Source organism: Cucumis sativus, chromosome 6 (assembly GCF_000004075.3).
Source record: "Cucumis sativus cultivar 9930 chromosome 6, Cucumber_9930_V3, whole genome shotgun sequence".
NCBI classification, from domain to species: Eukaryota; Viridiplantae; Streptophyta; class Magnoliopsida; order Cucurbitales; family Cucurbitaceae; genus Cucumis; species Cucumis sativus.
Genome location: NC_026660.2, coordinates 3,188,653 through 3,203,789, shown reverse-complemented (window position 1 = coordinate 3,203,789; position 15,137 = coordinate 3,188,653). Strand labels below are relative to the sequence as shown.

The window sequence follows — 15,137 nt, the reverse complement described above, 5'->3', positions numbered from 1 at the left end:
AATCATACCAGTAAATTAAAAAGGGTAATGGGTAAAAATTACCTATTTAGTTACAATTTTTTTAGGCCCCAAAAGATTTAAGGCTATAGTTTCAACTACCATCCTATTTCAGTGGTGGATTTTGTGATTTGTTTCAACTTAAATTGAAATTAGCTAAGTGGCATTAGCATTAGCATCTCGTGATAATATACTTTTTTTTTACGTGGATAATATTGTGTTGTCACAACTACTTGGTGCACCGTGATAGAAAGTCATGTTTTTCCTTTACTTTGAGGGAAATTTTCTATTCCATTTGTTCATCCTATAAGTTTATTTTGATATATATTGAATGGACTCATATTTTGGTTGAATCTAAAATGATAATGGAAGGATTTGTACATGATCTCCCCTATTTTTAGAAAAGCATACTTACATGATATGCACTAAATTATAGATCTAATATTATATTTTGGAGTCTTGTTTAGAATTTCCTTAGGGTTTGTCTTTTGGTCGTGACTAGCAAATTTCTAATCATGAAGGGGTGAAAAGCAATAAAAAGTGTATTAAGTTTAGGATTTAGTTAGGTTTGTTCATTATTTGTGTTCGTTTATGTTTTTTATTTGTATTTGTATGAATTGAAAATTTAGGTTGAACGGACTAATTGAAGCAAAATGTTGAAGGGAATATCCTTGACCTTGACTTTAAGGCTTGATGAGGGAGAATGATATACTTAAAAACTACTCAAGAAGCATTGCAACGCTACGTAAATGCTTGAAACCTAAGACTGCAAAACAATACAGTGAAGTGCGCTATATCTTAACATCGCAGCTAATCTACGTACAATACTCATGTGCACTTTTGCTCAATGTTGCAGCATATTGGTGGCAACTGAGCATAACATTGATGTCACGACATGGAGCAACTGACGTCCCACTCTATAGAGTTTGTTTCAAGGTGAAAGGTTTGGAGTAGCCACCAATCAGTTTAGAATGTGATTGGTCATTTGTTTTAAATTAGAGCTATTATTATTTTACCAAGGATAGGTTCGGCGATCATTGAGTATATGAAAAGTATTAGCATCTTACAACATCCGTTTGAAAACATTTTATTCTATTATCTAACATTATAGTAAAAAACTTTATATATTTCTTTAAAAAAAAAATCAAAGTTTGAATTTAAAAAAATGTCTCATCTAATTTCACTATAACTTTTAAGAACATAGCATAGTTTAATATTTTGAGTGACAGATATCTATCAATTTGTTATCACGTACCAAGAGAAAATATTTACCTCGATAGTTGAGATATTTGATAATCTTAATTCCATCGTCGGATTGACATAGTGACGTCTTATGTGCCAACTCATATTTTAATATTTAAATCTAAGTTAATCCTTACGAGTAACCCTCTAAAAAAACTCTGTAATTTATTTCGTAAAGAGTGAAAATGAATTGAAACTTTGTTTAGAAAATTCAAATTTGATTGAAATTGAAATTCTTTCCGAAACTTGGGATTGAAACTAAAATAAAATTCTTTTATGAAAAATTAAGATTCACAGTGTTTTTTGAAATGAAAATGATTTAAAATTCATTTTAATCAAATTGAATTTATTTAGATAATTTAAATTAAGACCACTTTGAAACATATTGGGACTTACGTGAAATTTTTGTTCATTTTAAAGTTTTAAACTAAAAACAAAAAAATAATAAATTTATGAAAATTCAAATTAAACTTTGAGATTTGAATATCACTTTGTTTAAAGGCTTAGCATCATATCAAGGTTGGAATTCTTTTTAAGAGCTCCACATTGAAATCAAATCGAAATGAAATTGGTGAATGGTTGAGATTTAATAAATAATTTTCATAAATATAACAAAATATCTCAAAATTTATGATATTGTAATAAAATAAAATAAAAAATCCACGAATGGGTCATTTTTGTATAAATATCCCCCTTCTTTTCATCTCTTTCTTACCTTCTTCGGCCATTCTTCTTTTCATTTTCATTGTTCTTTTTATCTTCTTCTACAATTATTTTTTATATATATTTTTTTAAAAAGTTGGCTACAACCGAATCTAACAAATATAAAATATAAAAGATATTTTAAAAAATAGTTTGAATATTGGTACACAATTGTTTAGAATTTGATGATCATATACCAAATACTTTTGAAAAAAATCGTTAGAATATTCGTGTACTAAAATGTAAACGATGTTAAATCTAAACGACGGTGTATCAAATCTAAATTGTACCAAATATATTACGTCGAGTGGCCAATTAATCGCGTATTGACTTAGTCATTTTTTGTACTTTCCACGGTGGACTTTTTCCGTTTTCTAAATTATTTTATACCGTGTAAATATTTTGCCAGTTTGTTATATTGTTTAAAAGAGTCTTTAACTAAGATCACCTAAAATGGTATACATATCATAAGATTAACCCAAATTTGTTGAATTTTTCAAAAAAAATTCTAAATTGACTAATATTTTACACGAATATAGAACCCAAATGACCAGTTTACTCATCTTTATTATCAATAATATGTTAAAAAATAGAAGAAAAAAATAAAAGTGGACCATGATTAAGATTTGCATTTATTAGATAACTTATGTAAATATGGTAAGTGATTAATTATGTTATAGTACTTTTATAATAAAAATTGTCCTTTAATTAATTTTATTTTATGATTTTGTTAAAAAATTATTTCCTACCGTTAACTCTCTCACTTTCCAGCCTCTCTCTCCATCCATTCTTTTTGCATTGTTTTTCATGTATTTCACATAATTATAGTATATATTGAATAATACAACGTATGTTTTATGAATGAAAAGTTTTTGTATCAATTTGTTTATGTGTCTTATTTAAATATTAATATCTTACGTAGTAATTCATTATTTGAAAGAATATTGAGTATGTAGAAATGTTGTTTATGTTTACATAAACATGAATAAAAAAATATATGATGAGTATATGTAAGATATGTCATTAAAACATTAGTTGTTATCTATTATATAATGTTGAGAAAAACTGAATATGTTTCCGATGTAGGGACTTTGATGAAAGAGTTGAAAATTCAATAAATTGTATGAAAAAGTGGTTGAATGTTAAATTGGTTTATGAATAGTATATATGAAACAATAAATTGTATATTATATGAAGTAGATGTTATGCTCTCAATTTGTTAAACTGATTTATGTACTTTATTTCAAATATTGATATTAGAACTATATGTTACTAAATATTAACTTGGATTCGAGGACATTGTACAACTTCTCGTAGCACAATATGTTCATCAAACTATTATTTCGAACACACTAAAGCTAACATAATTGTTAGACTCGTTGAAAAAATCATCGGAATAAACTGCAATTCTGATCATCATGCCAGTAGATTATTAGAACTATATGTCGTTAAATATTAATTTTGTAAATAAGATGAAGTATATATATACTAAATCACATAACAAAACTATTATATTTTATGAATGTATTAAAGTATATGTTGTTGATTTAAAATATATACAACTTGATAATGTGTATGTGTGATATTTTCAATGTATACTATAGATACATTGAAAGTGTGTAGTTTACTATTGTTTTAGTACTATTTACTATATAAACATATATTTTAAACTCAAATTCTATCATAATTATGTAGTTTACATCTTTTAAGTTTATGGTATATTTAAAATATAAATGTTTATATGACTAACAACTTTTACTGTTTATCATTATATATATATATATGTACATGTATTATTGTATATATGAAGTGGTATATATTTGTAAGCAATATAATGAAATAAAAAGTTAGCACGTTATAGGTAAAGTACGATATAATGGATGGACGAATATTACGAAAGGACAATAAATTGAATACCAAATAGGAAACAATGAAGAACAACATTGAAAATAATATGAGTTTAACTCAACTAGCACCTGTATATTTTCATACATAAGAGGTTTCATGTTCAAATTCGAGTGATTTAGATGCACATGGTTCCAATCCAAATTCATACTTTTAAAATTGAGTCATTCTAAATAAATTGCTGCGTGTAATTTGGTCATGTGTAAAACATGTGTGATGGGGCGCCATATACCGCTCCGCCGCCCGTGACACCACAGTAGATTAAACACTTCGGAGGTCCAAACTTGGAAGCATACAAATATCAGTCTCGAAATTGGGGTCCGGGAGGGCGGAGAGCAAAGGAAGAAAACGATGACAGTATCAGCAGGGATCGGCTACACCTTGATAGCCTTGGGTCCTTCTCTCTCCCTTTTCATCTCCGTCATTGCTCACAAGCCCTTTTTGATTCTCACTCTCCTCTCCAGGTACTTCTCCATTTCTCTTTCCACAATGTTCCTTCATCCCCATCTCATCGCCCTTCATGTCTGCTTTGGTCTGAGTTTTAAAAGCTTTCAACTAGGTTTTTCAACTTCCAATCTTAATGAACATGTCCGAATTTTCGGTTTATTTCAATTGTTTGGTTCGTGGGATCAACTATTTTTTGTCCAATTCACATTCTGTGCCCTCATCTAGCAATTGTGTTGCTAAAGCAGTTATTACGTGGTAGAATTACAGTTCACGGTTGTTTTTTATGTTTGCAGCACCCTGTTATGGCTCATTAGTTTGATATTGCTGTCTGCGTTATGGAGGGGGTTTCTTCCACTGAATTCAACAGTATCGTGGCCTTATGCAATTCTTATTTTGACTTCGGTCATTTTTCAAGAAGTTCTACGGGTTCTTTTCTGGAAAGTCTACAGGTGAATCAACATCACATTTTTTTTATTTTTATGAGAAGCATTCGACAGAATTTTATTGATGAGATGAAATTACAAAAGGGCTGTATAAGTATTTGGAACTGAAGCTAACATAATCTAATTCCGATAGCATCTCAATATCACTTGAAGATTCGAGTAATATAGATTTTGTGCAACATTCCTTAGAAATAAAAGTTTGATGGAACCCACCTCTTTGAGTCTTGAGGTGTATTGCCTCACCTCACTAAGTATAAATACTGTTTAAAATCTGTTATAATATCTTGCTATTGACTGTGGGAATTGGAAGCACGTGGGTTTGATTAGGTGTATTGAGGAAGTCCGAAATATAAATAATTAGTCGTTGATGTATCAAGAGAAAGAGAGAGAGTACAAGGCAGTGAAGAAATTCCTTAAATGATTATCATTATAGACAGAGTTAGGCGTATTTGGGCTGTTTATGCCTAAGCTGCTGCTTAACTTTACCAATAGGCAACTGATCACTGAACACCTCAGCCTTCTTACCACTTAACACTGATAGAACACAGGTGTAAATTTATATCTAGACAGTGTTCAAGGTTAGACGGTTATATCATTATATGTGATACACTTACATTCTTCTAGTGGAAAATTAGGCAAAAATTGGTAAAAGGAAGCTTTTGGTCTAAGATTGATTAGTGGCTATGAAGGAGTTAGCTTGTAGGTTTAGTTAGATGGTTTTATGTGATATACATATACTTACATTCTTTTAGTGAAAAATTAGTTCAAATTTGGAAAAAGGAAGCTTTTGGACTAATATAGATAAAAAGTGATGTATTCAGTGATTAAAGTTCTCTGTCCATTCGCCATGTTGAGCAGCCATTGTTATGGATCTTTTACTTTTTCCTTCTAGGATTTATGCTCAAGGTTACAGTCCTTTTTATTATTGTTTTTTATTTTTATAATATTATATCACATGTGGGGTGGAGTACGACTCCTTAGAGGAAGTATAGATGTCTTAACCGTTGAACTACGCTTATGTTGGCCTTTTTAATCTCCATGTTTACATTTACACATGTCTACCGCACATAAATGGTAGGGTGTTTAGGGGTGTGAGAGGGAGAGTAATGGGATTATGTTCTCTTGTTCGCTTTCATGTCTCTCACTAGGCTTCAATTTCAAAAATCTTTTGTAATTAGACTATGAACTTGATTTTGTATATTTGGTGTCCCTTCTTACAGTGGAATTTCTCTTTTTTGGGCTCGGTTTTTTGTATCCGTGTATTCTTTCATTCTTTCCCAATGAAAGCTGTGCTTTGCATAAAAAACAATAAGTCTACCGCACAGAAATCAGAACTCAATCATTTTTCATTCATTCTAGGTTCTAAATTAGAACTTTCTAACTCTCTTCTAATTGGTATATTTATTTGGCCTTACTATTAGTATTAGTTTATCTTATTGGTGCATAATCCAAAGAGCATTTTTTTTAACCTTCAAAGACTAGATTACTGATTGGAGTTTTCTTACAATTACTAATATCTTTCTGATATTACAGCGTCCCAAGTTTTGACTATTTTCCCTACCCTTCTAAAGACGTACCTCCTTCCTATCTGCTACTTCAAGATTGTCATTGATTTATTTTGTCTTTAATATACACTCTCAATTAGATTCTAAAGTACTTGTTTTCTGTAGACTGTATAATACTTTTGCTATAAACAATGATTTACCTACGATTTCTCAGCTATTGAATTTTTATAGGAGGTTAGAAGATATGTTAGATGCTTTTGCGGACAGAGTTTCAAAGCCGCGCCTATATTTAGCAGATAAGATGCAGATTGCTCTAGGTAAACTTTGATCCCCCATGATTCAACTCATAGCCTTTTGTATATTACCATTGGTTTCTATAAAGCCACGACATTAAGATTTTGTTATTACGTTTTACCTGTATAAAATGTTGGAAAAAAAAATACCCTTTTGGTCCTTAAGGTTTGAAACTAGTTTGCATTTAGTCCTTAAGTTTCAAAATGTTGCTCGTTTATCTTGAAGTAAGTCTAATTTTTATTTGGTCTCTAAATTTCAAAATGCTATATTTTCAACCTTGACTTTTGAGTTTAGTTTTCATTTGGTCCTTAAGTTTCAATATTATACTTTTACAGTAGAGTTTTTGCTAATGCTCATTTTGGCATTAACTTTTAGCTAATTAATAATAATTATCCAGTGAAAATTCTAAATTAGTTTTAATAGTGATGGATAATTAGTAAATTACTTGATAGAAATTAACACTACGAACCGAAAATGAGTATTTAGTGAAAAATCAAGGTTAAAAATGTAAATCTTGAAACATGGAGACCAAAAGGAAATAAAACTCAAAACTCAAGGGTACCAATGTAACATTTTGAAACCAAGGGACAAATGGAAAATTAAACTTGAAACTTGGGTGAAAGTGTAGCATTTTGAAATTTAGAGACCAAATGGAAATTAAAACCAAAATCTGGGGACCAAAAATATATGTTTTCCTAACAAGTAAAACCATACAAAATGAGAACAACCATGAGGCAGAATGAACCAGAATGGATAGAAAATATGCTTGCCTCCTATTTGCCAGAAACATCTTTAAATATCCTTATGATTCACTCCGACCAAATACTCTATACAATACTCCAAGGGCCTATTCCAACCGGATCCTATTGCAATAGCCAACCTTTAAAAGGTAACTAATAGCTCAAGTCATCATCCTCACAGGCCAAGTTACATGCAAAAACAAACCCTAAAATCTAATAATGCATACTACAGTAAAATAATGCACCAGTATATTATTCTCTCTACTTAGAATGGCTTCAGTGGGACGAAGATCAGTAGAAATATTTTTTTGGGTGATGACCATAGTATTAATTCTCTTTAGATGGAAGAGAATCACTAAGACATAGGTTGACTTAGTGGTAAAAAAGAAGACATGGTCTCAATAACTAATTAAGAGTTCATGGGTTCAATCCATGGTGACCACCTACTTAAGAATTAATTTCCTATGAGTTACCTTGACACCAAAATGTTGTAGGGTCAGACGGATTGTGTAAAAGTTAAAAATTCTCTTCAGATTGAAACTTAAGCCTGGTTTTTTAAAATATTTTTTTTGGATGGTAAACAACTTTATTTTTTTTATCGCACCCTATAAGGAACAACTTCATTGATGAATGAAATAATCCAGAGGGTTACAAAAGAAGTCTTATTCATTGGAGGTACAAAAGTTGTTTCCGATTAGCAACAAGAAAATTTTAAATTTAAACTATGATCTTTGAGGGGCAATAAATTTTTACACCAAAAGAAAAAATTGAAAACAGAGGATAGGATTCTAAGATTTCCTTTTTGGAATTTTCAATTTCCTTGAAGATTCTAACATTTCTTTCCCATTAAATCTTTGTCAAAACCTCACTGGTGATGCTGTTCCATGAAACTTCCTTGTGGCTTTGAAGGAGTGGACTTTGGAAGCTTAAATTTTCTGACCAGAATTCTAATTATGGAAACTTTAGTTAGATTTAGAAGACCCAGCCCCTTGAGGGAAGAAAACATTCCTAGAAGTTGCAGCCTGACTTAAGAGTCTTATTGAGAAATACAAACAAAAGTTGTCAGTGTGTTGGAGGCAATCAGACTAACTGATAGTCAACTCTGCTAAATTTGATGAGACTTATTAAATGGTGTTTAATCTCTCTTCTAGTTTTGAAAGACAATTGTTTATGAACCGAGGGCACAGTGATTTTAGTAGTTCAGCAAGGTTCCCTATTGTCTTTGTTTTTTACTCTTACATGAGCTCTAATGTGCACTTCTTAATTGCTTGCAGCTGGGGGTTTAGGTCATGGCATATCTCATGCTGTGTTTTTCTGTCTTAGCCTTTTAACTCCCTCATTTGGTCCAGCGACGTACTTCGTTGATAGATGCTCCCAACTACCTTTTTTTCTTGTTTCGGGTGAGTTTTTACTCATATCTATTTGTGTAAATACTTTGTATACCTCTGTGAACCATACACAGTCCAACAAATTAGGTAATTATTGTCACTCTAACTTTCATAAACCCTTACATTCCACTCCATCCTAGAGCTCAATTATTCAAATACTGTGTTTCTGATCGTTAATTGCTAGCACATTTTAAGGCTGGCAAATGTATCACTATTTTTTTCTTTTTTTTTGCTGACATCAATAACTGAAGGCAACTTATCGAGCTGTATTTTGCTGGTAATCCTACAGCTATCATTGCTCTTGCATTTGTTACAATCCATACTTTCTCTATGGTCATTGCATTCAATGGGTATTCAGAGGGGAAGAAAGTGGACCAATATTTTGTTCCGGTCATACATCTTGCCGCAGGAATGGTGGTAAAACTCTAATTCTGCTCTTGGTCTTTGATTTGATTTATTATTACTTTTGCCCCCCAGCCCCCAGCCCCACACATCTTTCTCGTTAGCCGTCTTCAGGGAAGAGTGTGAGTGAAGAGTTTAACTATCCCTTAGAGTCTACCAGTCCTACACTTGTTACCTTACTTGACCCTGATTCTCATACCATACCTAAAAACCAAGTTATCTGGAAAACCTATTGTAAGAGGAATCTCAAAAAGGAAATTGGGTCCCCTACTAATCAGTCGGCTTCGATCTAAGACTTTGAACCTCCACGAGGTCAAGGTATGATTAATCTTATTGACTGATGTGTTGACAGTAAAATGAGTGAGAATGGCAAGTCCGATATAATTGTTCTTGAAGATATGAGAAAAGGATAGTGTTGATGAGATTGAGGTTAGAGTAGAAACTGTTGGTAATGAGGCTGAACAGGATCATTCAGATAATCTATATATGTATGATCCTTCTCTTGACATTCCTATTGCGCTTTGGAAAGGTACCAGGTCCTACAGAAACACCCCATCTGCAACTATGTTTCCTATGAGAGCTTATCACCACAGTTCAGAGCCTTTACGGCCAAACCTTGACATACCATGATACCTAAAATTATCCTCGTTACTTTAGAGTGCCTTGAGTGGAAAACTGCTCTTATGAAAGAGATGAGAGTTCTTGAAAAGAATAAGACTTGGGAAATCTGTACTCTCCCCAAGTGACATACAATCGTGGGACGTAAATGGGTGTTTACACTCAAATACAAGACAGATGGAACTCTTGACAGACACAATGCTAGGTTAGTTGCAAAAGGATTTATTCAGACTTATGAAGTTGATTACTCTGAAACATTTTTCCCAGTTACAAAACTTAATACCGTTACAGTTATGTTATCTGTTGCTAGGAGTAAAAACTGGCCCCTATATCAGCTAGATGTCTAGAATGCGTTCTTGAATGGAGACTTGGAAGAGGAAGTTTAAAGCTCAGTTTGATCTCGGATTTGCAAACTTTAGAAATCCTTGTATGGGGTAAAACAGTCACTGAGAACATGGTTTGATAGGTTTATTACCTTTGTCAAGTCCCAAGGGTACAATCAAGGCACTCTGTTCACACTTTGTTTAGAAAGTCTCCAAGCCTGGGAAGATCGCCGTGTTGATTGTTTATGTCGATAACATTGTTTTATTTAGTGATGATATCGTAAAGATCATCCAAATGAAAGAGAAGATGGGTAGTGAGTTTGAAATTAAAGACTTGGAAAATTTGAAGTATTTCCTGGCGGAGGTAGTTAGATCAAAAGAAGGTATCTCCATATCTCAAAGGAAGTATACCCTTGATTTGTTGACTGAAATATGTATCCTGGGATATTGTCCGACTGATACTCTTGTTGAGTTTAACTGTAAACTGGGAAACTCAGGTGATAATGTTTCAGTTGATAAAGAAAAATATTAGCAGTCTGTGAGAAAGTTGATCTACTTGTTACACACTAGATCGAATATCTCCTATGTTGTAAGTGTTGTTAGCTAGTTCATGCAGGAACACACAGAGGCAGATAACAGAATTCTGAGGTACTTAAAAACAACTCATGTTAAAGGATTGATGTTCAGGAAGACTGACATAAGAGCTATTGAGGCCTATACTGATTTTGACTGGGTAGAATTCGTTGTTGACAGGAAATTCACCTTTGGCTATTGTACTTTTGTATGGAACAATCTCGTAACTTGGAAGCAAGGGGTTGTGGCCAAAAGCAGTGTTGAAGTTGAGTACGAAGCTACGTGTTTGGGGATATGTGAGGAAATTTGGCTACAAAAGGTTTTATCTGACCTCTATCAGGACTATGAGGTGCCAATGAAAATATTATGTGATAATAAGGTAGCTATTAGCGTCGCCAACAATTCAGTTCAACATGATAGAACCAAACATGTGGAGATATGTGTTGGTGATATATAATTAAATTTGCCTTCAACCACAAGCTTAAGCTTTTGGATGAATTGGTGGTTTAATATGGTATCAGAGCAGGTGGTCCGGGGAGGTCCTGTGTTCATGCCCCTGCATTGTCGTTTCCTCCCCAATTAAAATCAATTTCCACTTGTTGGGCCTTTCAAATATTTCAAACCCAAAAGTGAGGTAAAATTGATTCCACTTGTTGGGCCTTTTAGATATTTCAAGCCCACAAGTGAGGGGGAGTGTTGGTGATATATAATTAAATTTGCCTTCAACCACAAGCTTAAGCTTTTGGATGAATTGGTGGTTTAATAATATGCATCCCTTACATCCCCTCGAATCAACAAGTTGCTGATGTTCTCATAAAGGGACTTCTCAGAGCTTTGATTCATGTGTTAGCAAGTTGGGCCTTATTGACATTTACGTCCCAACTTGTGGGGAGTGTTAGAATTAGTAGGCTTAAGTCCAAGGAAAGATTAACCTTGTTAGAATCTTAAAATATTTATGGAAAGATTACGAGAATATTTTCCCTAATTCCTAAATATTTTCCTTTTTTATTCCTTTGTATATTCTATTTTTATATACAAAGTCTTTAGCAACATCATTTTTATTTTATTTTATTGTTTACTTTTTTGTGATCAAGAATATATTAGGCAGCTAGGAGCTCATTATCCTTTCCAATTTGAAGGGTCTAAATTGATACAACCCGGGACAGTTTATGGGTCAAAATTAAAGTTTTTTCCTTTTTTGTAATTTTTTTTTTCTATGATTCATATGCTTTTCCTTTTGTTCTCAGACGCTGGTAAACTTTGCATCCGGAGGTTGCGTAATTAGTATTCCTCTCCTATACATCATGGCAATTCTGACCTTGATTCACTGTGGGAAAATGGTTTGGAGAAGATTGATGGAAAACCGAAGTTGACAGGGTAATTGTTAACATCATCTTTGAACTACTCTTCTGCAGTAATATTGCTAACTCAGAAATACCTTCAAGAGGTGTATTCCCAGAGGTATTATCTTCTTGTTTGTTTGTCCACCATTCCAAAAACCTCAAACATGACGAACACAAACACAACTTTGTAGCCTATGGAAATGCCATTATGTAGGAACAAGAGTCCAGCATTAACACGATAACACATTTCTTAAAGTATCGATTACGGTTTCTATGTTATGGTTTCTTGAATCAACATACTTATGGTTTCTTGCACCGTTGATTCAGAAATTTTTTTCATATATTTTAAATGACCTAACACCACAGGATTGTTCTATAAATAAATAACAGAAAAAAATAGGACTAAGAGACTAGTTCAGACATTATTGATAATATTGCTCTTGGTTAATCTATGGGTAAAATCATTGTTTCATTTGAAAATGTGGTGAATGGTAATTATCTCTATTTTGACAAGTATATTGATATTGCTTTTGCTGACATTGATTGTGTCTCTGAGGTTAATAAAGCTTTTATTGTTGCTTCATCTAGCCAGTTGAATGATTATTTCGAGAATGTGTTAAAGGATGACATTGTTTGTTCTGATGTGTTTGCTAGTGTTGCTTTTAGGAATTGGCCTTCTAAGGGTGTTTGTGAAGTTGATTGTTGATAATGTTATGGTTGGTAAAAATGTTGTCAGATATGATGGTCAAGATGATAGTGTGTGATATTTCCATGTTAGATGCTTGTGCCAATGGATCAATTGTGAAAAAGGATGACGTTCATTTCTCAATTTTTCTCAATTTAGCATGAAAAATGTAGGTTCTAAGGGTTTTATGAAAGTTAGTCTAACTCATATTCCTACTATTGGTCACATTGATGCTGAATATTTTGTTAGAAAAAGATTTGTTCCTAAGAAAGAGGTTGCTGATGATCTATCTCATAAGATTGTTTTAAATATTGTTCTTTCTCGGTGCTGCATTAGAGGATTCAAGCTTTTAATTGACTTTATTTGGTTTGATGAAGTCTTAATCATTGAATTTGGTTGTTTTTTGTAAGTCAAACAAAAGGGGAAGAATGAATGTGGTTGTGGCTCTTAGTTTTTCTGCCAACTTGTGGGTTTCTCGTGTTTGGTTTGCTTCTGTTGTTAAGGACAATGGTTCGTTTTATGATTTGTGTTAATCTAGTTTCTTCATGATTTGATGGGTTGGCTCATCTTATTTAAGATAAAATTTTCGCAATATGTTGGACAACACGTCAACAACAAACATTGGAGGTCACTACACATCAACAAAATATTATTTTCACATATGAAAGATTGATTTCCATATTATTTTCACATATGAAAGATTGATTTCCATATTTTGTGGGTCTTGTTTTCTTAGACATATTTGCCTCATATTAATATTAATATTATTATCATTAGAATAGTGTGTGATCATTAGAATAGTGTGTGAATTGAACGTTTTGAGCTTATAATTTTTATCTACCTCTTATTATATTATTTTAAAAAAAATTCACTATTATAAAATATGAAGGTTAGGCATAAATGCACTGTCTAGATGAACAAACTTAACTTCTTAAGGAAAAGAAATAATATTATTGTAAAATTCTAACAATATTATTGTAAAATTCTAACTAGTTGAAATTAAAGTAAATTTTTTTAAAATAAAAATAATATATATATATATATATAAATGTAAACATTTATTTTAATATTGCAAAATGTCACATTGATTGAATTTATTTCTTAAAGCCTTGTACTTAACTAGTTATTTGATATAGTAAGTGATTATTTTAAATTTGTGATAATTAGTTATCTATTATGGAAAAAAAATTAACATAATTTCATGAAACTTGGACGATATATATTGGATGTATAAGTCACTCATGATATATTGTATATATAAGTCGCTCATGTTTGAAGTAAGATGAAATTCACTCATTTTCACCTTTAAGAGGAGTAGGTGAATTGTTTCTTTTAAGCTTTGATTTCATATCTTGAACAAAGAATACTTACCTACTCGAGTTTGAGAAGAACTTGGTTTATAGAACCATAAACATATGCCCGTTAAAGAGTTCAGTGACAACTAAGGAGTTAGAGGTAATTACAAGAGATTTTATTGGTACAATAATTTGACCTGCCAATTATGAACAACGTGTGAAGTGTAAGCACTTATATGTAATGGTAAAATCCATAGATACAATATATTCTATAATTTGAATAGTTTAGTTAATTAATCTCATAAACTTCTAAGATAGTTTAATTAATTAATCTCAATCATTAAAACTTGTAAGATGTAAGTTCATTATATATGTTGTTAGCTCACAACCAATTAACAAAGGTCACTATTCAAAGAATTTGAATTGTTCAAATCCATTAGAAACAATATTAATTGTAATAAATATAGTGATTAATACAATATATATAAAATTAATCATTGAATAAGATTCAAAATTAAACTATACAATAAAAAAGATATACCACATTGAATAAGACTCAAATACTAATATCAATTAGATTCAGATTAAAATATGTATTAGATTCATGATAAAACTATAGGTTAAAAATCAATAGGAATGAAAATTCAAATTAAAAACTACAGGTTCTAAAGAGAAATATATACACTTGAAATGAAATAAGATAGCAACATTAAATTAAATTTGAGATATTTAATCTTGTAAATTAATCGATACAAATTAATCATTAATTACTGCAACTAATAATTGATAAAATTAAACCATTGCAATAATTAATTAAATTAAATGAATTTAATTGATTAAATGAAAAGAAGTGAAATGTGTGCTTTTATTTCCCACCTCACGGTTTTTTCCATAAAAGAGGGCAACATGTAATAGAGGAAGGACGTAGATCTCAGCCTTCCTCCCTCACCGCTTCTCTCAATGGTTTTAACGGATGAACTGTTCCCACAAAACCGGTCTTTGTAATTAAGGGTAAAAAAAAAGAAAGCACAGGTGACCCTACGATAGCATCTCGATGATCAAGAAAGATTGGTTGCAAGAGAACAGAGAGAACTGCTATGAAGACCTGGAAAATTTGAAGAAATGTTCTTTAGATGCTTAACTTAACCTGTAGAAATACATATTGTACGTACTGCTTTATCAACTGTGTTGTAAGTTCCAAAACAAAACCAAAGCAATAGCCAATCAATCCGTCA

The 15,137-nt window shown here is 31.8% G+C and overlaps 1 protein-coding gene across 1 annotated transcript; it reads left to right on the top strand.

Moving 5' to 3' along the window:
• The first annotated feature begins 4,073 nt into the window (after positions 1-4,073).
• LOC101202764 (gamma-secretase subunit APH1-like) lies at positions 4,074-12,394 on the top strand. The gene is made up of 6 exons (XM_004140831.3): positions 4,074-4,310; positions 4,587-4,742; positions 6,473-6,558; positions 8,550-8,675; positions 8,953-9,080; positions 11,827-12,394. Exons 1-6 carry the CDS (start codon positions 4,198-4,200, stop codon positions 11,950-11,952), a joined length of 735 nt encoding a protein of 244 aa, XP_004140879.1. The 5' UTR covers positions 4,074-4,197; the 3' UTR covers positions 11,953-12,394.
• The last annotated feature ends 2,743 nt before the right edge of the window (positions 12,395-15,137 follow it).

Excerpts from the sequence above, each read along its gene's own strand:
- LOC101202764 (XM_004140831.3), top strand. The coding sequence starts at position 4,198 with ATGACAGTATCAGCAGGGATCGGCTACACCTTGATAGCCTTGGGTCCT. Across the intron at positions 6,559-8,549 it reads TAAGATGCAGATTGCTCTAG|CTGGGGGTTTAGGTCATGGC; the intron begins GTAAACTTTGAT and ends AATTGCTTGCAG. Across the intron at positions 8,676-8,952 it reads ACCTTTTTTTCTTGTTTCGG|CTATCATTGCTCTTGCATTT; the intron begins GTGAGTTTTTAC and ends GTAATCCTACAG.